This window comes from Mastacembelus armatus, chromosome 5 (assembly GCF_900324485.2).
Source record: "Mastacembelus armatus chromosome 5, fMasArm1.2, whole genome shotgun sequence".
Taxonomy (NCBI): domain Eukaryota; kingdom Metazoa; phylum Chordata; class Actinopteri; order Synbranchiformes; family Mastacembelidae; genus Mastacembelus; species Mastacembelus armatus.
The window spans coordinates 2,630,435-2,653,695 of NC_046637.1; the positions used below are offsets into that span (position 1 = coordinate 2,630,435).

Consider the following 23,261-nt stretch of genomic DNA (forward strand, 5'->3'; position numbering starts at 1 on the left):
AAATAGATGTGAAAAAGAGTAGCAGAACAGGACTCCAGGATTTGCTTTGTATTTACCATCACAACCTCAGTGCAACAAAAATGATGCTAAAAAAAAAAGCAGCCAGTTGCTTTAACATGGACTGGAAACCTCTGGGAACCTGACAGTTCATTTTCAGAATATAATCTCAATCCAAATAAAAAACAAAGCAGGCAGAGTTTTCAGGATATTACACCAGTGGACTGTTATTCGTGCTTTTAAACAATTCTGAATAAAGTTACTGTGTCTATGAGCAGTTGCCTTTGAGTCTTGTTTGTGCTCACTTTAGAAACACCTAAATGTGTCTGTGAGCTGCTCGGTGCTGGGCAGGAATCAAAGGGTTTTCACAGGTTGTTTCTTTGCTCAAAATAAAAACCATGAAAGTGAATAATACAGTAAATCTGCCATTAAACCAAAAGTAGAAGCTAAGACTGGTTCAAAAGCTCAAAGAAGCAATTACATTTTCTCAGATTTCAATACAATGAGTGACTTTTATCACATCATTCATTTGATTTAGTCCTAATGTTAAAACATCACCTGGTGCTGGTTTAAACATGATCTCCTATTGAGATATTCTTAAAGACTTTTCATTTAAAAAAAAAAATGCTACTGAAATGTCAGAAACTCCTGGAGCTCGCGTTTATCTTTTTCTTGTTTTAATGTGTTTTATTGTCTCTGGGGAGAAAAGCAGCTGAGCTTATTCAAGCCACAGTGAATACAAGCAGATCACTGTTGGTTGGTTCTGGAGAAGAAAACCTGAACCCTGAACCAAAACCCATAAGCAACACTGTGGTGCCTCATTTAATATTATTAAATTAACATTAAATATTTCCCACTGTAATTCTAATCATTTAGAGTCTATCAAGGCTGAATGACCAGGAGAACAAAATGTGAAAGTAATAAACTGATTTTTAGCTTTATATTTCTTACATTCAATCTTATTTTTAAACTTTTTGGGGTTTATGTTATTTTTCAGTGTCTGTTTTCTATCATGGCAGCGTTCCCCGTTAACGCTCCATCGCCCTGTTAAAAAGATCTGTGACCTTTTGTTTCCACGCTGAATGACGTCCCTCATCCAATATGAGGATCTGGGGTTGCTCCAACAGTAAAGTCAAGATGATAATTGAACCTGAAGCCTCCAACCACAACAACAAACACATCTGCTTTACACTCAGAGCTTTGAATGTGAGAAGTTGTCTGCGATTCAATTTTTAGCACAAAACAAGTGAAAATCAACATGAAAAGTAAAGTCATACTCATGGACGGGCCTTAAGTTAAATAGCAGGTTCAATTAATGAAGCATAGGAGCCGTTTCTTCTTCACACAACACACCTGTCAGGGGAGAATGTCAGGCTTTCCAGTGTGGTTAGAGCTTGTGATGACCATTTAGCTGAGAAGGTGAGACGGAGGAACAGCAGAGATGAATGTGGAGAAGATGAAACGACAAGAACAAAGAGATGGAAGCAGCAGCTTCCCAACCGTAGAGTTTTCCTCCGATCAAGCCGCTGCAACATTTAAAGTGAGACCACACAACACATTTGCATCTTATTACTGAAGACTTAGACTTATTAGCAATAACAAGCCAACACGTCGCTTCTATTGGGCAGCTACAGTTCACACGAACACACGAAGATCACCAAGCAAAAGTTGTCCTTGTGTACTACAGTCATGGACTTCTACATCTACATTTCTTTGTGTAACATATTTCGTACTCAGTATCATGTTCACCAGTATAAAGTGATCTGTTCTGCACTGGATCTTCTGGAAAATGCACATCCCCTACAGGCGACTGCTCAAAATGTGCCAGTAAAGAAAGGTTCAGGTGAGCGCACTTAACATAAACATGAATTCACACTGATATGAGGCACCAAATCAGTAAATAAAAATAATAACACCAGCCAAACCAGAGAAGTAGCCACAGCAGAAAGTAAGACGGCAAAACAGACATTAATTCAAACATTTTTGGACTGACAGCTCTATGATCCTTCAAGTCTGTTTTCCTTCAGCAAAGCTGAATTTCAACCTAAAGAAGTTCCATGTGGATTAACTTTAATTCTGTGGGTTAATCCACTGACGGCAATTATTCCTTTAAAATGTGCCGATATCTGTGAAAAATGGTTTTAAATGTAGGCCTGACCAGGTCACGTATAACCTGGGACTGTGAAAGTATTGGCTAATGCTTGATCCTACTGTGATTCCCATGTCTAACATAACATAAACATCATAAATCAGAATAACCATCATATTAAACACAGTGTGTCCACCACAGGACTCCACACCAGTATGTAGACAGTAAAAAAAACAAAAACGCTGCCCTCTGCTGGTGAAATGTGTTTTGGATGTAGAAAAGTTTGACCATCACTAATGTAACACAGAACAGAGATAATTTGATCAGGCTGATATTCTTTTCTCCAACCCTCATTAAATCTTAGAAACTCAACTCAATTAAAAGTAACACTAGTCCGTTTCTCCCTTTCTGATTTGGCTTCCCCGTCTGTGGCTCCGAGCTCACTGGCTCCTGCAGAAAACAAAGGAAAAGACGTTTTCAGATGTTCAGTTTAATCCTTGTGTGGTTCAGTAAGGCCTGGGCTTCCTTAAACATCTCAGCACTGACAGGAGGGAATTTGTTGGCAGCTATTTACAGCAGCAGATCGGTCTTCTTTTGCTGCTCAAGTGACTGTTTGGGTCAGCATGACAACACCTTGGGGATTAAAAATAAAAGCGGTCCGTGTGTCACACAGTGTAGTTGAGGGATGAAAATAAAGCAAGCCAAGCCTACTGTTAACCTGGCCTTTGCTTTTAATGTTAATTATTAAAATAGTTTTGACTTTTTAAATCAGATTGTATTTTTTTTTATATTGATCTTTTTTGTGAATGTGCAATAATCAGTTGAGGTTTTAATACTGTCATATCACTTTGCACTGTGTTAACATATAAAAGCTGCTATAAAAGTTTATTTTGGTCCAGAGAATTAGGTCTACAAGCAGCCTCTATCATGTCGTTACATAAAGTTAAAAAGTTCAGATCACTCACGTTCAATCATATGTGCTTCTTGCCTTTTTATTTTTTGTCACCTCGTCTAAATCGTATTTTCAAAAGTCCTCCCGTCCTACCTCTGAGCTTTAATCCAGTCAAGCCAGCAGACCTTCCAAGTGGTTTAAGCACACCAACCAACCAGAGGCCATCTCCACTACCCTAAACAAATACAATTAACCCCAGCACTGTACAGTGTTGTAGTTTACAGAAGTGTGACAACAGTTCAGGCTGTTCCCTACGAGTTACATTTAAAAAGGAGAAAAGATGTGATGAATCTACTTCTGGAGCATTTTTGTTTTTAAATCATCATAGGTCCCTGACAACAACCAGACAAAACTGCAGGATTACAGGATGTACCACCAGCAAAATAAAATAATTAAAAAAAAAAAAAAAACTAAACTAACCCTTATTTTAATGTTAAGAGTTTTAGGTACTTACTTTCCTAGAAACTAAGGACTAAGGATCCTTCTCCTCCACCTAAAGATCACATCTGCTTGCTTTTAAGGGGAAATTATGCCTAAACTGTGCGTTTCATCGTTTTGGAGGGTTCCTATAGTGTCAGCACTATAATGGTCTGAAACTCTTTATCCAGATGAGCTAAACCACTATATTCAGCGGTTAAACAGTTTGAGCACACATGAAATGTCTATAATCCTCACTGCACTAGAACAATGTGCTAACACAAACATCGTCCTTTTGGTTTATAAGCTGATGCACGTTTCCACTTAAATTATTTGGCTTTCATATTTTATTACCTCTGTAGGAAAAATATTATCAGCAATAAGAACGATGAGACCATGAGAAAAGAACCAAGTGCTAATGAAACAGCATATTTTTGTTACAACTTGTTCTGTCCCTCTCTTCTTTTGACTGAAGCACATTGAGAGCTGCTGTACCAGAGTCAGAATGTCTTGTGTCCAACATACTCACCCATTAAAGCTGTGAAACAAAATCATCATCTGTAGGGCACATTTTTAAATTTCCAGTTAACTGATCAGATTAGGACATTTTGACATCAAATGTGTTAACCACACTCCCATATGAGGAGAAACAACCAGAGTCAATTCTTTATTCGTCATCGCCACACTAGACAGCTTCAACATCAAATTCATAGTTTATAAGCTGTACCTTTTGAGAACCACAACACCCTGATCCAATAGCAGCCAGCACCAGAACAGCCAGACAGTGAGACCTTGACATACTTTGGCCCGTCAAATTTAATGAATCACAATAAAAGAAGAAAAGTAGGCAACAGAAAGAATAAGACAATAAAATCAGGCAAAACATGCTGTGCTTTGGTGATTCCTTTGGCAGTGGAGCTTCTCATTACTCTACCAAATATCCTGATAAATGGTGAACACCCCTAACACCAAGCACTTCATGTGTGTCTCCAGAATACTTGAACAGTTCAAGTACAGTTTTTAACAAGTGCTAACACAGGCCAGCATCAATATGAGCACAGTGGAATAAAGACACTGTACCACAACCAGTTTGCCTTGATTCGTCATCGTACAGAAGGAAAACCCCCGACTCCTTGAACCGCTACAAAAGATGTGTTCAGATAGAAAAGCATCATGGTTATTTTATTTCGTAGATGAAGTGGGAACGGCGCAGAACTCCTCTTACTGTTTAACAGCCACAGTAGCAAAGGCTGATTATTGATGAGAAAGAGCAGAAAGGGCCATGGACTGAAGGTATCAGTGTCCAAAATAAGAGTCATGAGACAAAGTGTGTATCCTGGGTTGGATGAAGACTTGAGCTGTATGAACACAGAAGGAAACTTCAAAGATGTTTTGTTTTCAAACTTCAGCCATGTCATAGCATGTGGATCAGCATGGGATGCAAATTATATGAAGTATTTAATATGGAAGAGAAGGACGGGGGGGGGGGGGGGGATGCTCTGCATCCATGAAAAGTTCATGTGTGACCAAAACCAAACTTATTTCCCAGAGTGCAACCTGGCCAAACTAAGTGCTCCCAACCACCAAAGCTCCCTGCTACACCAAAGCACCAACACCCTTCAAGCCACACCTCCAGCTCCTCTATCTCGTCCCCAGCTGGGCGGAGGGGTGGGGGCCCTCAATAGCGATAGTGGTCTGGTTTGAAGGGACCCTCTGTGGGCAGACCCAGGTATTTGGCCTGCTTGTCTGTCAGCTTGGTCAGTTTCACCCCCAGTTTATCCAGGTGGGCGGCAGCTACCTGCTCATCCAACTAATAAGACAAACAGAAAAGAAAGATTCCTGTTAGATGAAGCTGGTCTTTTGTATTTACACATTTTTCTGCATATTTTTTCTCGATTGTGTTTTGCATGTCTGAGCTGTTCAAGTTTTCTAAACAGAAGCAGAAAATTAGTTGAGTAAATAAGGGCCACGAATTCCAAAAATGAAAATAATGAAAATCTAATTTAATCCAACATTTATCTCTAAAACATCCACATCTCTAAATGTTTTTCCTCACAGGTTGTTTTCTATGAGCTGAACATAGTAAACAGTATTCACATCACATGATTTCTGACCTTCTTGGGCAAGAAGTAAACTCCCACTGGATATTTGTCTGTCTGTGTCCACAACTCGATCTGAGCCAGCACCTACAGAAAAGGGGAGGTTTTAATGACAGACCATGTATTATAAGACAAGACATTAAAGCTGAAGGCATTCAGATTTTTCCACCATCCAAAAATATCATATTGCTCATGACAACAGAACTTAGACTCTTTGAGAGTAATGCAAATACCTAGCTAAACCATTCATCTCTTTCTAAGGCATGTATATAGACAACCTTTCCCTTCTCTGGCTCTCTCACACACTCCCAGTACCTGATTGGTGAAGGAGTTGCTCATGACGAAAGACGGGTGTCCCATGGCACAGCCCAGGTTGACCAGTCTGCCCTCAGCCAGGACGATGATGTGACGACCGTTCTTCAAACGATAGCGATCAACCTGAGGAGGAGGAGAAGGATTACTGCTGCCATCACTGTAGCTGTAAAGGAAAGTTCAAATAAATCACAGACTGCTCACTGGAAGCAGCAGGTTATTGTGGAAGAGTGTCCGCATGTGAAACTCCTTTATAACGTGCTTCAGTGTTTCCTACCTGAGGCTTGATGTTGACCTTCGCAGCAGCGTTTTTGTTGAGCCAGTCCATGTCGATCTCACAGTCAAAGTGTCCGATGTTACAAACGATGGCGTCGTCCTTCATATTCTCAAAGTGGCTGAAGGTGAACACAACATACAACATGCAATTTCTAATTGAGCCTCATTAGACATTGTGACAATTCACATCCATGCTTGAACAATTAAAATACAATATATTTCACTTTGTAGAACTTGAAACATGACTGATCAAACTCACTGTCCCAGGATGATGTCCTCACAGCCAGTGGTGGTGACAAAGATGTTTCCTTCCTTACAGGCTTCATCCATGGTGGTAACCTCATAACCTACAGATCAACATAGAACATACTGTACTAAACATATATTTGGTTGAGGGCTTGCTTCTTTAATTACTTCTGCAGATTACAAGTTTCCATCATTATCTACATAACCACCAAGTTCACATTTAAATTTGCAGTAAGTGTGAGCTTCTCTCCATGACTGCTCTCTTCATTGCTTACCCTCCATGGCAGCCTGCAGGGCATTGATGGGGTCAATTTCAGTGACGATGACTCGAGCGCCGAACCCACGCAAAGCCTGGACGCAGCCCTTACCCACGTCACCGTACCCTGCCACCACAGCTACTTTCCCAGCGATCATCACGTCAGTAGCACGTTTGATACCATCGATCAGACTTTCTCTGCAGCCATACAGGTTGTCAAACTTACTCTGTACGAGGGAGATGCAAAGACATGACATGCCATATTATTCAGAATGATGTTGGGTTTTCTTTTTTTCCCCCCATTCAAAAAGGAGGAAAAACTCTTCATAACAAAACCCACAACACATTCCGACAACGTTTCAGACAAATATTTCCTAACTAGTTCTGTAATTTCTGTGATGGTCAAATGGGATAGTGACATTATTGACCTGCAAAGAGGCAGCATCATTATTGTGGTTTTGGCAGTTCACTGAATATAAATGGTTCAGATCATTTAAAACTTTCCAAAAGTGAGTTTGCCTTTATGACAAATAGCTCATTACTGAATCAACAAACATGTTTTTGGTGGTAATTAACCCACACTTTGTTCATTAATGAAATGCTTCACTAATGAGGATCATTATACATTTCTCCAGCTTCACCCACTTCACATAACAGATTGCAGCTGAACAGAGCTAAAGGGGGAGGCTGGTTACCTTTGTGACAGAGTCGTTGACATTGATAGCGGGGACCTTCAGCTCGCCCTTTTTCAGCATCTTGTACAGGTTGTGGACACCTGTAGTGGTCTCCTCTGACAATCCACGAATACCTGAACACAAAAGGATATGGAAGAATAAAAAATTTGCAGTCACAAAAACATTAAAATGTGTTTGTTGAGAGACATGGTGCTCCTGTCATACAGGGGTGGAAATGACATCAATAGTGAGCACAACATAAAGGAAAGAGTCCATAACCCAAAGTGAGTAGCGCAAAACCTTTTAAGGTTTGAAAACAACACAGTCATTGTTCACTATCAAAGTCTGATGTCTGAGTTTCACGATGTTTTTATAGCAACACATTGTGTGTATAAATGTGGGCACAGTCAATCACCTCCAGGGTCTCAGTGCAGACAAACAATGAGCATACAAATCAATTATATTTTTGTATAAACATTACCACACTGAACCCTTCTGCAGCATGTAACTGTTGAGGAGATGAAACCAATAAAATTGCCTTTTGAAACATGCAAATACACTTACTGAACAGCTGATTAGGTACACTAGTACAACTGAACACTATTCAACACAACTGGCCTGTTGTAACATCTGTCTTTCTGAACCTTCACAATATTTCCAGTGAAAACGTCTTGAGAAAAACCTTTTTTTGGCCGATAGAGACATTTGTCAGTGGAATTAATTGGTAATTATATAATCAATACTGACATTTTTATGGTCAACATAACATTTAGGTACATTTTCAGTGGTGTGGTAATTCCTATTGAGCTTGTGGAGACATTTTGGGGCTGTTTTATTCAGCTTTTGTAAAGAGCTGTGTCCACCTGCTGGTGATGCTTGGTACTGCATTCTGAAGTCTCAAGTCACTTCTGTCCATCAGTCTACAATTTCATAGTCGTATTACAGAGATGTTGAAGGACAGATTATGTAAATGTCAGACTTATAGCCCATGTTATAACTGAAGATGTCAGTGTTAAGAATTACAAGAACTATGTTTGAAACCTAAACAACTTGACTGTGACTAAGAATATGAAAAGCCTGCAAAATAAAATGCCACAGTATTATGTTTATAGAGAAACCATGAAAATGGTACAAATGATCTATAATGTAAAATCAAAAGGAAACAGGTCACAGACAAAGATAAGATTTCCCTGAAGGGAAATGCAAGTAGTCTCGTAATAAGTAATAAGCAGTAAGTAGTAAAAGTAGTCAGCGTTTAGCTCCGGGGAAACACTTTGATAAAACATTTACTTTGTATTTTGACTTCTGAATTATTTAACATGACTGATGTGAATCAGCTGCCGTGAGAGCTCTGCTGGCAACCAGGGCCCAAAACTACTACAACTTCACAAATTTAATGAGACATTACAGGGTAGGAGGTCATTTGACAAAGCAGGATCCAAGCCTCAGCCCCATGAACCTAACTAATCACCGACATGCCAGTGATATGTCAGTAAGCAGCCGTGTATTAATGTTGTGAGATCTTAGACTGATTCAAAACTTAACCTAAAATAAACAAAAGAAAGGAAAATAGAGGTGGTGTGACATTAAAATTGTGTGTGCGCATAAACAAACCAACCTGCCAGCAGTTTGGGGTACTTCTGATGGACCAGGTTGGTGAGGTCTCCTCCATCATCCAGGATCATGTTGAGAGGCTGACCATCTCTGAAATACAGAGTCTGTTCGATGCACCACACGTACTCTTCATCGGTCTCACCTTTCCACGCATACACTACAGAGACACGCAGAGGCATAGCTGTTACACACCTTTCCTCTCCCCCCCTTTCTAAAAGTCAAAACAGTCATTTAAATAGACAATCAAACCAGTGGAAACAAAAAGTGTTGGTGCTGAAAACCACTCTGAGAACCCCGTGTGTTGTAGAGTCTCAGTGCATACCACCACCAGTTTCTCTCTGCCACCTTATGACACAGCTGCAACACTGACAGTTGGGCTGCAACGCCTCAAGGGGCATTAAATCATCTGTTACGCAATCGTTCCTTTTTGAAAGTAGATACTGCGCTTTCGGCAGAAAAAGTATTAAACGTGTATTTTCTTTAATCGTTTATGACATTAAGTTCCTAACATTTTCCTTCCACTGCCAACATGTGAACTGGAACAGCTTCTACAAACACAGTTGCAGACATGTTTTCATTTTTACTGAAGCAGCTGCAAAGTCTCAGGTCATTCATAAAACCCAGGCACACAGGGGTTGTGTGAGTTACCTGGAATGCCAGCCTTGGCGATAGCGGAGGCAGCGTGATCCTGAGTGGAGAAGATGTTACAGCTCGACCACTGAACCTGAGGAGGGAGGACGACACGTTCAGGGGAAAGAAGGTGGCTGTAGAGCTGAAATTCAGCTGAAGAAGTTGACACCTGGACATCACATGCAGCTGACAAATACTCTGCATTTACAGTACTGAGGACATTCCCTGAATATTTTCAAAGGTTTTGCCATTGATCATTTCTGGAACATTAAATGATTGTCATTTACTGACCATTTCATTTTAGGTGTTCCAAAAATAAAAATCATCACCACAGAGAGTCAGAAACACTGAGTAAAATGTTGTATACTACAGTAAAATGTATTTACCCTTGCTTTTTATTAACACTATGTGGCTATAATGAATGTATAGAATATTTGGGTTGTACCCTGCATGAACACAAATATCCAAATATAAAGTCAAACTCTTTAAATTGCACTTCAGACTATTTCTGAGAAGACAAATGAATAAACTGGCATTGACTCAGCTGTCACATGGTGCCATCTATCGCCCCAAACTCTTTACTGCAGCATTAAAGAAATCACCAGGAAAATTGATCGCTGCCCATCTGTAATATTAATCCCATTTTGTAATAATCGGTTCCCTCACAATGGCCTTGGTGCCATAAAGCAGCATTTAGACACTGATTATTAAAAAAGGAAAGCTGTTTTATTTCTTCTTCATCTAATTAATTAATCTCATTGAGACTCAGGGGCAAGAAAACAGTCAATCTGCAATCAAAAATAATTAAGCAGGGTTGGAAATTAGCACCAACCACACACTAATTTTTTTGTAGTGGTAGGTGAATTTCCTTGATCTACCGGCCAACAACTTACAGCCCCCTGACTGGATAATTTTCTAGGACATAAGACAGACAATATGCTATGTCAAACAAGCAAATTCATTGCTGGGATCAAAAATGTCCCAACCACCAAGGACCACAAATCAGCCAAATTTCACATCCACATTCAAAAAATAGTAAAAGTCCAAATCAGCCTTTGAGGATACTTCTACCACAAAGTCACTTACTAGCCTGAACATGGCTATCTAGTTAGCTGTCTAAGTGCATTTAGCTAGCAGAGAGAACAGTTTAAATATTAACCTTCAGAAATAAAACATCTCATTTACCTAGACAAATGCTTGATTACTGTAGGTCATACACTGCAGGGTAAAACAAAGAAATAACACTTTTAAATACCTAAGTGGTGTGAAGAGGGCAGTTTGCAGTATATTTAATTTTATTGCCGACAGGGAAATAAAAGCAAAATGTCTATTAAAAAAAAAATCTTAAGTAAAGCAACCTGCTCTCAGGTTGTCCTTAATTTTCTGTTGGTTCTCAGGCTACAGGTTCCCGCAGGACCTGATCAGACCACACCTGATCAAACACACAAAAACAACTGAACAAACAGAACACACTGGCTTAGAGACAGCCAGAGAGAGAGAGAGAAAATTCCAGTGAAGTTTGACTGGACAATGTTCAAGAAGTTACTCAGTGGACTCTTATGTAAGACAAAAAGAAAGGGTTGGACTTTTTCCTAATACTATCATCCCAAAAAGACCACTAAGATTCAGGGTATCTGCAGGTTTCTAAGAGCTAGATTTAAGACTTTTTAAGACCTTTTTAATACCACGCACAATGAAATTTAAGACCAATTTTGTAGAAATAAAATAAAACATCCCACAATACAACCAATTCCCATAACACACTGTTTATTGAGATAAACTGTTTACACACCGTTCGATTTATTGAGTAAAACAAAAATAAAACGCCAGGTGTTTTCCGACAGGTTTCCACAGCCGCTTTGTCTTATTCACACTGCATGTGGGTCTCCAAAGCTTTCATACCCATTGTTCCGAGTTTTACTTTTTTTTGCACCGGACCTCGAACACGTTGCCACTAACTGGACTTAACCACGGCGCAAAATTAGGGTTTTGTAACCAATTGTCATTAAATTTACATTTACCCATGGCAAAAGACTAATGCTGAAACTTTCCCGCAGTTCACGCAGCTGCCGGAAAGCATGTGTTAAATAAACTCCCCTCAAACGAGTATTTTAGTTGGTTCCGCCTATTTCGTTCTGTGTAACAAATACACGAAAGGCTTTCAAATTGATTTCAAGATGAAAATAAAATCTTCTTTATGGGGTCGGTTAGATTTCATTTTAAGACCTTTGAAACGCGAATTTAAGACATTTTAATGCTAATTAAGGCCTTAGTTTTATAATATGGAATTTAAGACTTTTTAAAGACTTTTTAAGGATCCGCGGACACCCTGAAGTTTATTCATATCTCTTTGCTTTTTACAATTACTACTGCACCTGAAAGCCTCATGCATTTAATTTGTGTAAATTCATCTCATAAAAGCTAGTTTCTACTACACAACATCTAAGGTTGGGTAGAGTTGCCTTTGTTGGACACCTGTATCAGCTTTTCTCATCAAAGAAGAACCCATTCTGCTTTTGAACCCTGTATTTTCCTCAACTGTCAAATAACTAGGAAAACAGACATCAACATTGCTACCTGATTAAAGTTTAGATTGTACATTTAAAAGGCATTCATTACGAGATATAAAATCACAACATTTTTCATTTTTGTGAGCAAGCAACTGTAATTACCGCTGCAAATTTCATATCACCTGTATTACAGCAGCCGATCTGAAAGTGTTCAGAGGATGCTTTTTGGGTGAATGCATTTAAGAAGCAGCTGGTAAATGTTACCTCAGCTCCAAGGGCTATGAGTGTCTCGATGAGCACGGCCGTCTGCAGTGTCATGTGGAGGCAGCCAGCAATACGAGCACCCTTCAGAGGCTTGGACTGGCTGTACATCTCCCTCATCTTCATCAGACCAGGCATCTCATTCTCCGCAATCTCGATGGCCTTGCGTCCCCATTCAGCCAGGCTGATGTCAGCTAGGAGAGACAGCTGGCAGTTAATTAAAAATGTAAAGGTTCTCGCCAATGCATTCATTGTCACTTAAAGCCTTCTTCTAAAATTTGTCATGTTTGTAGATTAAGGTTGTTTCTAATTCAAAAACAGTATCTAACATAGAAACTAAGGACATTTTCTGCTGATGATAAAGCTTAATTCAAAACATAATGTACCAATTCTATTTATGTTCCAGAGCACTTCAAATATCTGCCTCAAAATAAATCAGGTTGTAGTCTTTGAAAATCAGCAAATTTACTAAATGATGATATCCACTATGATTTTTCATGATGCATCAGGAAAAACATTTGCAGATGTGTCATTTTCTAACACGAGTGTGTCCTCTCTGCTAACTAAACTGCTGCTGTGCTGTGGAAATTCAGACAACCACAACTGCTACACAACACGGCTTCTATACTGCAGTCAGCAGTTTGTACAGTCACTCCATTTACTTCTGGGCAGCTGTTGCTTCAGTTCATGTCCAGCAAATGCAGAACATGATCCCACTACATCAAATGAATAGGGATGTGTGATTAACAGGAACAATAAATGCAGTGACAGCTACAGGATTTTGTACAGACAGCAGAACACTAGCTTATTCTTTATTTTTTTCCTTTGTCCTCATGATGGTTTGTACAAAGTATTTTCCTCAGCAATTCTGCTGTTTCTACAAATTGGAAAACATGCAGAGAAACAAGTCTGTCAGGTCCAATCAGGAAGCACACCACACAAGCAGAAGATAAGATCAGAAAACCACCAGCTGAACCCACATTAAACCTGATAGAAGAGCAGGGACACAGCTCTGCTTTTCTATCTGCTCAGACTGAGTTGAACTCCTGACACGTGATTAGATTTGGTGATGGAGAACATGTTGACTTTGCCCTGGTGCTATCTGTTAGAAAGACATTGTGTAACCTCTGCTTCTAAACCCGTGGCTTTACACTTTCAGACCAGCACTCACAGCAATGAATATGACTTTTGGTAGGTAATGTGTTACACTTGCATTTATTCTAATAAATAATCCCTAACCTTCCTGACTTCCCATTTGTGTGAGGACATTTTCAACTAAATGCAACCAGGTGCATTCAATACAAAGCTTTTACAGCACCTGTTTTTTTTTTTTTCTTTTTTTTTTTCTTTTTTTTTTTTTACTTACAGCATTTATTTTTTCCTTTCACAAATTTGTTTCTGGAGCCAATCACCTTACCATAACATAACCAAGAAAAGTCTTGACATGTTTTTAAGCATTAAGTTGCCAAAATCTGTGCATAGGAACACCACGTGCAGTCCCAGCATTACTACTCTGAGTTAGAGTGCACCTCAATCTATGCCTGCTCCTGTCACTCACGCTGAAAACTGGCGGCGAGACGCCAGACATCACGGGAATTGTAGTTTGCAAACAAAGTCCGAGCCGATGAGGGTGACGCCTATGGCTTCTCCAATGAACTACAAAACCCAGAGTATATATATAGTTTTATATATAGTTTCTGCTTAAGGCGAAGTCCATGCTCGGTGCTAGTACAACAGTTACTCGTCTATTCATTCGCAGATCTGAATCAAAGTTAGCAAACTGCAAGTGTCTGAAAGTGGAAATGTACAACTTAAAAGCTAAACTCGCTGCCATTAGCTACAAACGTGCTAACCGGTTAGCTAAATTACGGTGAAAATGTTTATCAATTTACTACATGCTAGCAAGTTAGCAAACACCGAGCTGGGACTACACCGGCGTTATAAACCGTGGGGTTGTAAGAAAGCAATCTTAAACTGTCGAATGTGTTTGTTTTACGGATCGGTTTGGCTTAAGCTAGCGTTACATGTGGCGTCAACATCAACTTTAAGTGCACTTAGCTTAAGTCTATGCTAGTTTATGCTAATATTAGCCAGCTAGCGGCCACCCTGCTTTACGAAACCGGACAGTGAGGATGAGAAACCTTGAGACTAACCAACTTTGAAGGGAAGTTTCTCGGACATGACTGTTTTCTGATGTTTTGTTGCGTGTCGGATGAGCTCAGCAGCTGCCTGGCCGACGGACAGAGGTAGAGAGGGAGGGACACGCACATGACGACTCGGTTTTTATCGTCGAAGCCACATTCAGCCGAGTTTACACGACAGGGCGGGCCAAAGCGTGGACCTAATCTGGATTCTCATTGGCTGCAGCAGCTCCAGCTCAGCGTGCGAGTGATTTGATTGGACACCGGTTGTTGTGGGCCAACCAACGATAACAGGAGGTGCAGCATAGCCTTTATGGCACAGCTATGAGAAATGCTCTATTCTTCTTCAGTTTCTCTCCCCAGTTATATGGAGAAAATCTTTGTTTTGTTAGTAAAGTTACATATTCATGAATGCAAATTCACTGGAAAAACACCAAACTTTCTTTCTTATTCTTTTCAGTTAAAATATATATCTGCCTGGGTTATGTTGGTGTTTTTCCATTTGGCAAATATATAACAGTTTATTCTATCTGCTGGTTTTGAAGAAGTTGCTGTATTGGAGGTTGGACAAGTACTTACAACGCATTGCATTTCACACACATCATGTAGAGTCTTGTACAAACATGAATGTTGTCATTCCTCTGTGAATTGGACTACACCGTTAGACAAGCAGGGGAACACTTCGTGTGTAAACATATAACGAATGTATGACCTGTACAGGTTATACCTCCCCACTGGCTCTAGCCCTCCACTAAGACCCTCTATAGGATAAGCTGTATAGAAAATGAACAGATGGATTTAATGAAGAATGGTTCAACATAACATTTGCATTAGGTAAATGCAAGACTGACTTACCAACTGCACTAGAACAACACAAAAATGAGAAAGTGGATTATTTTCAAATATACTGATTTACTTAACAATTTGGAAAGTCAAAGTAATGAAGTACATGTAATTACATGGGTACAGATTTGAGACACAGGTACACAAAAATCTAACTTTTTTATGCAGACTTTGGAAGGAAATACTGAATACAAGTACATCATTAATAGTTAACTATGAAAGGGCCCTAGTGCTTATACTTTTAATGTTTCAAATCACTGTACTTGTATTTGATTTGCAATTTGTCTATTGTGAATTTTCTTACTGAGAGCAAGTGATCTTATCACATACATGTGAAGGCACATAGCCGTTAAAAACCAGTTAAGCAAGTAAGCTGGCATGAAGAGAGCTGCAAAACCCACATAACCCCTTCAATTAAACTCTTATGAAAATATAATTTACACAAAAATACATTTCAATATTTATCCTGCAATTTATATGCAAAATTATGAGAAACCTATATTGACTATAAAATGACTCTATATGGCTTTCAGAAAACATAACTATACCATAAGGCTAGAGCAGGAGTGGCTCATGTTAAAGACACTAAACTCAGCCCACTGGTAGAAACACTATACTACAGCTAATTTAAGAGCATGTTTCAAGTGGTCCTGACCTGGACCACAACAGAGCCACCTAAATTCCAGTCCAGTGGCTTTTAAGTTTCTATACACAGGTCTGTAAAGGACATAATATTCTGCTCTCACCTTCACATTTTCACCATTGAACTCATCAATGAAACTGTTGCTTAATTACAATAAGCACCATTGCAGGTTAAACTTTTGCCCCCAGCATGACAAAAAACATGAAGGCATAAGGTCAAAGCTCAAAACCACATGAGATGTAAACATGCAGTTCTGGTGAGGGACATTTGTGGGTAAAGGTCTCTCTATCATTGTGCTGGAGAAGAATGTGAAACATTTCAACGTGATACGTAGCAAGACTATGAGCACTCCTAAATATTTCTTTTAGCCCTCTTTTTCCCTGTTTCAGGCATATTTAGAGATGCAACAATGCTGAGACATCCATTGAATCCCAACTTTATTAAGATAAACTGTATACAGCCTCAAACTAACAACAGTCACAGAGCAACATGGCTGACAGAGATCTCTATTGTCCAACCTCTTTGTACCACTCTTAGCAGAAACAGCAAGAGGTTACACTGTTTCTGTACAGCCAAAATTCAATATGGGTGGCATCTGAGGTAAAAGAGAAAAAAGAAAAACAGAAGAAACTAAAGAAAAATTAATGGTATTGTTTCTTTTCAATTACATGTCATCCAAAAAAAAAAAATGTTACTGTCGAAAAAAAAAATCTGCAAATTGCTACTTGTTTTAATTAGTCCATCTATGCATAAATGTGTCTCTGACAGGTGGGAAGTGTAGCTACAGCCACTAGCAGCAGGGCAGTAGAAGCTGAACTCATGTCACTGTTTTATCACAAAAGACCAGCATGGAACCTACATGTCTCGTGTGCATTATTCAGGGTTTAACTCAGTGTTATATTAGAGGTAAATCAAGAGCAAAAGACCAGTGAAATCCAGCTCAGCATCTCAATTTGATTAAAAATTCATAAGAGGTCACTGTGTCAAAAGGCTGAGAAAAATATCACACACTCACGCACATTACCTTTAAATTCAACTGATGTAGGATTTTCTCAGAGGTGTCACTGTTAAACCACAGACAAGGCGCTGGAGGTGTCAGGCACACTTCAATTTTAAATTCAGTATAAGAAGTCTCCCAGAAATCTTGTAATGTGCCCTCTGGAAGCTCCATCACTCCAAACAACAATGTCCTAATATCATACATAATATATTTGGTTCTGTGAGTAGCTTTTGACTGGGAAATGATGATTCTACAACAACATCTGAGTTTGTATTTACACAGTGTTGGCCAACCAAAAGTCATTAAAATTCCAAACCAGGTGTCTCACTTGTTTCTAATGATATTTAGCCATATTTTAGTTATTTAACTCATTAGATCCAGAGGACCTCCTGATGACTCAACTAGAAATATACCACAAATATATGGCTGATATTACAGAATTATTTCTCTCACCAGCAGTGCTGTAACATTCCCTCAATTTGGCAGACAGTAATTTGACAGTGAGATTTTAGTGAGAAACTCCTACATTTGCGTATTTAATATTTTGTTGCTGCAGTTTAGCAGAGATGGTGCGCATCAAGGGTTGTCGTCATCATCTTAGAAAAGGAAAGAGATGACAACGCAGGAAGCAGAAAAATGGCAGTCGTGTTGTCTTTCTGTTTTTGCTTTTTCTCCCACACATCTGTTGATTCTTCACATTTCTCCCAGAAATGAGCCCCATCCTGTTTCTCCACACACCCTTCCATAGAAGTATGCACTTGCACGCTCCTGGACTAAGTGCTCATTCATGCACTTTTACAAAGAGAACTTCAATATACATAACCACAGGCTGAATATGACATTTGTTTTCTGTGCTGTAGGCCCTTTAGAAACGAGAGTGTGCAGCGGGAGCAAAGACATTCTTAGTGTAACATTAATTAGAAGAGAAAAGCCTGGGCTGGTTTCATTTAGAGTCAGCAAACATGTGGACAAGTGCATACTGTAGGGTTGGGTTATGGTTAGATATTAGGACGCAGGCTTGAAGACAGAGCAGCATGCCAGCAGCCAGCTCAGCAGCCCAGAGTCCCTGTCTCTCCTCCAGATATCCGTGACCAGTGTGGCAGTGAAGAGACAGACAGAAGAGGGGCGCTAGCTAGCAGGGCAGGTTAGCTTAGTTAGCTGCCCAGGCCTCTAAGTCTGCCATGTCGTCCTCATCTTCTTCCAGCTTCTTTCTGTCTAAAAAAAAAATATAAATCACAAAATTAAATTCTCTCATGGATTTTAGCAATGTGCTCTATGGATGGTTGTGAAATTCATTCATTACGTAATCACGTGACTGTCATGTAATACCTGGTCTAGATGGTAGTGATGTAGATGGTACACTGGGTAGGGGAACATCCTCTGTTCCTTCGATTTCCAGAAGGTTTTTGTCCAGCTCTTCCTGTTCCAGCTCCTCCAGCTCAGCCATAAGCTCATCCTGAACACACATAAACAGACATCAGAATCAGTAAGTAATTCAGAAATCTGGTTTGCATAAACAAACAAACAAACAAACTACTGATCACATTGGTAAAATGATGGAAGTAGAATTAGTTTCCTAAACTATGCTAAAACATATAAAGTGGAAAAGTGGGTGCAAAGTGCCTTAATCTGCCTTCTCTCCAGCCACAAGATACTTATTCCCAAAACAGGAAGTATCGAAAGTTAGAGGAAAAATGCCTTAAAATGAATTTGAAAGTAATTAAAATCTTTTTCATAACAAGTTAGGATCTCTAATATCTTCCTTCCTATTCTGTGTCTCTTTAAGGGAAAATGTGAAAATCAGCTTGACACACAGCTTATTCCTACACATCTGTGTCTCCATTGCACTGGACTTTCCAGCTCTGAAAAGCTTAGAAAGTTTTGAGCAGTAAAATTTCAACTTCAGGCAAGTTTGTGTGGGTGCTGGCACTATGTCACGTTCTGACCTCATCGTAGTCCTCTCCGAAGCCCACTGGTCTGGAAATGACATCTGAGATTTCCTGAGCCACTTCTTGTTGTTCTGTGATTTCTGCCATCAAGTCATCTACTTTGTCAATGTCCCTGTAAAACAGGAAGACATGGTAAATGTCTGCATAAACACATATATCTCATTATAATCCAGTGATAGACCATGTGTCATTTACATTCTCTGCTCGCCTACCAAATGAAAACAGGGAAGTGACAAGCTAAGAATAGCAGAGAACAAGACTTTCATATCCTCAATGCAGTAACACACACAAAAAACCCAAACCTGCTCATTGTTATACATGTTTCTCTTACATGTTTTCATGTGCAGCTTTCATTGCCTTGGCAGCATAGCCCATGTTCTTCAGCACTTCAGTGTTGGTGTTGGCGTTCTCTAGCGCCTCCCTCTGGAACTCGATGGTAGATAACGTGCCATCGATCTGAGCCAGCTGCTTCTCATAACGTTTTTTTCTCTTCAAGGCCTGTAGAGCCGCTGGACAGAACGAGAAACGGAGGTGAGTCAGATAAGGGCGTCGATCTTACCAGGTACATTCACTACTGTCACACAGGATAAAGGCAAATTTCAGATCTGCACAGCTTTAAGGAATATTTTTTTAATTCTTGCTAATAATTTTTCAAGTGGGAGCAGCTAAAGTATTTTAAGAGATATTTATTTAATTTCATGGACATCAGACAATTCAGGAGTAAAGGCAGCCAAAGCTCAGTAACAAGTCTCCCTGGAGACTTCAGAAACACTTCTAGTGAACAATAAATGGACATTACAAAAGACACAATTAACCACAGGAAAACTACAAAATGAATTCATCTCCACTGGACGTTTGGCATCACGTGACAATGGAGCAACAGCAGCTTGCTTTGTGATAGGCTGCAGTAAACCAAATGTTAATCTGATAAAATCCTGTCTAAGCCTGCAGACGCAATATGCTTCATTCAGATAGTTTCAGATTTATTCCTTTCTTTTTTTTTTTTAAATCTCAGCAGCCTCACTTTGGTCTAGTCCTATCCACAACAATTGGAGCTAGCAAGAGATTTGAAAGCCAGAGGTATCTGTTTGACTGGGAGGGCGCTTGAAAATGTTTTAACACTTAACTTCCTCCACATGGGTTTAAATAGACAGAAACAATACGTAATCTAAACTAGAACACAGGGAATTCCCCTGTGATGCTGGCACAGGAAAACACCTCATCAAATGAGCTGGTGACCAGGAGCTGCTGAGTCATAAGTGAGGGCAGGGAGGGGACGAAGCAAGAAGAGATGAGAGTCCAGTACATGCGCTTGGATTACATTTTCATTTTAGAGTCAGCATTAGACAAAGAGCAATAAGTGAGATATGGCTTAGGTAAAGAGTAGTTAGGATTAGGTTTTAGCGTATAAGATGTGTCCTACTTGCTCTTGCCCTTCTGAGTGATAACATGTAACTGAGATGATTTCTGACGATGGTGTGGCTGTGGAAAGTTCAGCTGAGGGTTTTAAACAGAAAAGGAACCTGGGATTATTGCCTTTTCAGTGCAAACTGTTCTTGTATCTGAACAGCTATGAGCAACGCTTGCTGCCACAATGACATTTCCCTATACAAATTGTGTCACACAACTAAAGAGACTGAGTGGTTTTTTTTTTAGTCTTCCTTTACATGGTTATTCTCAAACTGTTTGAACTATTTCCTGTTGACATACATACTTCTTGAGTTTGTGCATGCTATCGAAAAGACAGATTCATTTTGAGAGTATACAGGTCACAATGGTACTGTATAAAAAAAAACAAAACATTGGTGGCATTGTCCAGAATTAAATGATCTCAGCGAGCAATAGATGTATTGCCGAACCTAGTGACTTCAAGTGAGGTTCCCTCTTTGTGGTTTTAATTACAAATATCAACCATTCACTGACTGTATTTGACAGTTTTTGACACCTGCCAGCAACAGTACTGAACTAAAATTTGTCCATATACCCCCAGAAAGTCATGGACACACACACCTGCATCAGTCCACTTTACGTGGTTAGTCTGGTCCACCAGGAGCCAGGCAGCAGCTGATCGTTTCAGTTTTATCAGATTATATCAGCGGCCGGCCCTATTCCTGCACCGATAACATTATTATCCAACATCACACAAATTATTATTAGATTATTTGCCATGCTGTGCTGCATTTAGATCATCTCCTTTAGACCTCACATGGCCATTTTGAGTCAGGGACACATTATTTTTTCGAATGGCCCTTCTCTTTTCTAGTGCTCATGTTACAACCTCTACAGCACAGTGTCTCATCTGTTCTATGAACTCTAGTCAAATACACGTAAGATACATGAGTCAGTGTCAGACCAGCAGTCTTTGTCAACTGTTTCACAGACATCTTGCAGAAACTGACAGAGATGCTGGCATCATTGTAGGTATACTTGTATTAAGAACATTTTTGGAGTGTGCACATAATTTTCATCCACCCTCCAGCAAGGGGAAGGCAAACTTTCAGAACGAAATATGTTGAAAATCAGGTTTAAGGGAAGTTTGTACACTATGTGATGCAAAACGAGTTTAAAACAAATAGTAGACAAACTTGCTGTGAGATGTGCAAGACATAATGTTACTGCTGTGCTGTTTTTCTAAGAGAGAAATTGCGGTTGCATAACAGATCTCCAAGCAACCACAACTGGCAAATTGGTTCATGCAATTAGAAAACGCAGTATCATATTTTTGTGCTACATTTATCTTGACTAAAAATATCACAATATTTATACTTTTATATTTATATTTATTTATATATTTTAAAATACTATTATTAAAGCTGTACTTTAACACTAGGTTGTGTCACTTTTGTCTTTCATTTTATCCAAGCTCACACATATTCAGATAGGATCTCGGTATGCACATTAAGTTGGCAGAACTAATATGGAAAGTCTAAATGGTTCCAAATAGACGCCATATGTGGTCTGGTCAGTCTGAAAGCATAGCAAAGACAGCAATGCTTTCAGAATACACATGTATTAGGACACATTTTTTTCTGTAACCAAAACCACATATGGGTAAATACCAACAAATGCTAGGATGCTCAACCCTAGTAAAATGTGACTGTCTTGCACATGATGAATGTGCAGATGCTTTAACCAGTCAGACTTACAAACTATCAAATTACTGTTCATGGCAGTATTGCAGCAGCACATTCCAAGGAAAATATTTATTGAGTGCACCATGGAGCACTGTGACAATTATACTGTTTCACCATCAAGTACTGAGACAGAGGAATTTGTTGTTGATTGTGATCAATAACAAACTTTGATAGGGAGGTCAGACCAACCCCGTCTTTGGAAATACAGGATCCTTCAAAGATTTTACTAGTTTTAACACATTTCATATCTTGTACAATAAAAAATTATTCTGCTTCCAGGTTGTGACTTTCTTTAGACAGTATTTGAATAAACAAAATGTCTGACAAAAGTCTCACTGAAATTAGTGCATTACTTAAGAATTTAGCAATATATGATTTCCAGTGTTATACAGACTAACCGGTTATTTCCAAAAACAATAATTCCAAAAAGTATTCATCATTAAACAATACATCTAGGTATTTGTGTTTTGTTTTTTCTTTTGGTTGCGAAATTCAGACAGAGAGACCTTTTATAATTAACATCAATGCCTACTACGAAGAAATATACTCCTACTTAATATCTAAGTAAAGTTTGTAATATCTTTTAAGAGGTTTAATGAAAAACAGTTTGGTTTGTAAACTGTGTGTAAACGCTGTGTTTCTCGTTTAGACCTATTTTAGTGGTGAAGATATTTAAAGTATTAATACTGCTGCCCGTAAAAGAGACTTGAAAATGGAGTCAGGCGTCATATGGGCAGGTTTATGTTCAGGTGCTGCCAACTTCCCCGTTCTTTCTCGGTAACTAGCCTGCGGGCTAACTACAAACTACCTAGCGGTTTGACTTTACCGTCAAACAGAGCAGTCTGGGAGCTTTTTTCTCACCTCGTTTGTTTTTCGTGCCGTTCTTCTTCGCCGTCATGAGCTCCATATCAATTTTCTTTTCTAAAAACTCCTGTTTTTTGGCCAACATCTCCTCGGTCTCTCTGAGTCGCTGGATAGCCTCCTGGGGTGTCGGCGATTTTCCACCCTTACCCCCGCTGCCGAATAACTTACCGAATAACGACATTTTGTTATAAAGTGTAAACAATAACGACTGTAGTAACCGTGTACAAACCACCGAACCTGATACCGAACAGGTAATCGTTAAATTACTCTCGTGACCTTCTTCTTATACTATCGTCAGCAAACCGGAGAGCTTCTGCCGCGGCTGTTGTTGTTTTTGTCTCTTCTTCCGCTTTT

At 39.4% G+C, this 23,261-nt stretch overlaps 2 protein-coding genes and 1 non-coding gene across 3 annotated transcripts; all 3 read right to left on the minus strand.

The window, feature by feature from the left end:
- Positions 1-4,109: 4,109 nt before the first annotated feature.
- ahcy (adenosylhomocysteinase) lies at positions 4,110-14,644 on the minus strand. Its single transcript, XM_026305897.1, has 11 exons — positions 14,487-14,644; positions 12,337-12,527; positions 9,581-9,656; positions 8,937-9,089; positions 7,340-7,452; positions 6,664-6,871; positions 6,402-6,489; positions 6,144-6,261; positions 5,870-5,992; positions 5,570-5,641; positions 4,110-5,265 (listed from the first exon to the last, which is right to left on the minus strand). Exons 1-11 carry the CDS (start codon positions 14,512-14,514, stop codon positions 5,134-5,136), a joined length of 1,302 nt encoding a protein of 433 aa, XP_026161682.1. The 5' UTR covers positions 14,515-14,644; the 3' UTR covers positions 4,110-5,133.
- Positions 9,196-9,331, minus strand: LOC113131086 (small nucleolar RNA SNORA17). The gene has a single exon (XR_003295754.1). It is a non-coding gene; the product is annotated as a small nucleolar RNA SNORA17 (small nucleolar RNA).
- Positions 14,645-16,380: 1,736 nt separating the features above from the next.
- Positions 16,381-23,261, minus strand: chmp4ba (charged multivesicular body protein 4Ba). Its single transcript, XM_026305902.1, has 5 exons — positions 22,905-23,261; positions 19,241-19,418; positions 18,907-19,021; positions 18,290-18,416; positions 16,381-18,175 (listed from the first exon to the last, which is right to left on the minus strand). Exons 1-5 carry the CDS (start codon positions 23,086-23,088, stop codon positions 18,111-18,113), a joined length of 669 nt encoding a protein of 222 aa, XP_026161687.1. The 5' UTR covers positions 23,089-23,261; the 3' UTR covers positions 16,381-18,110.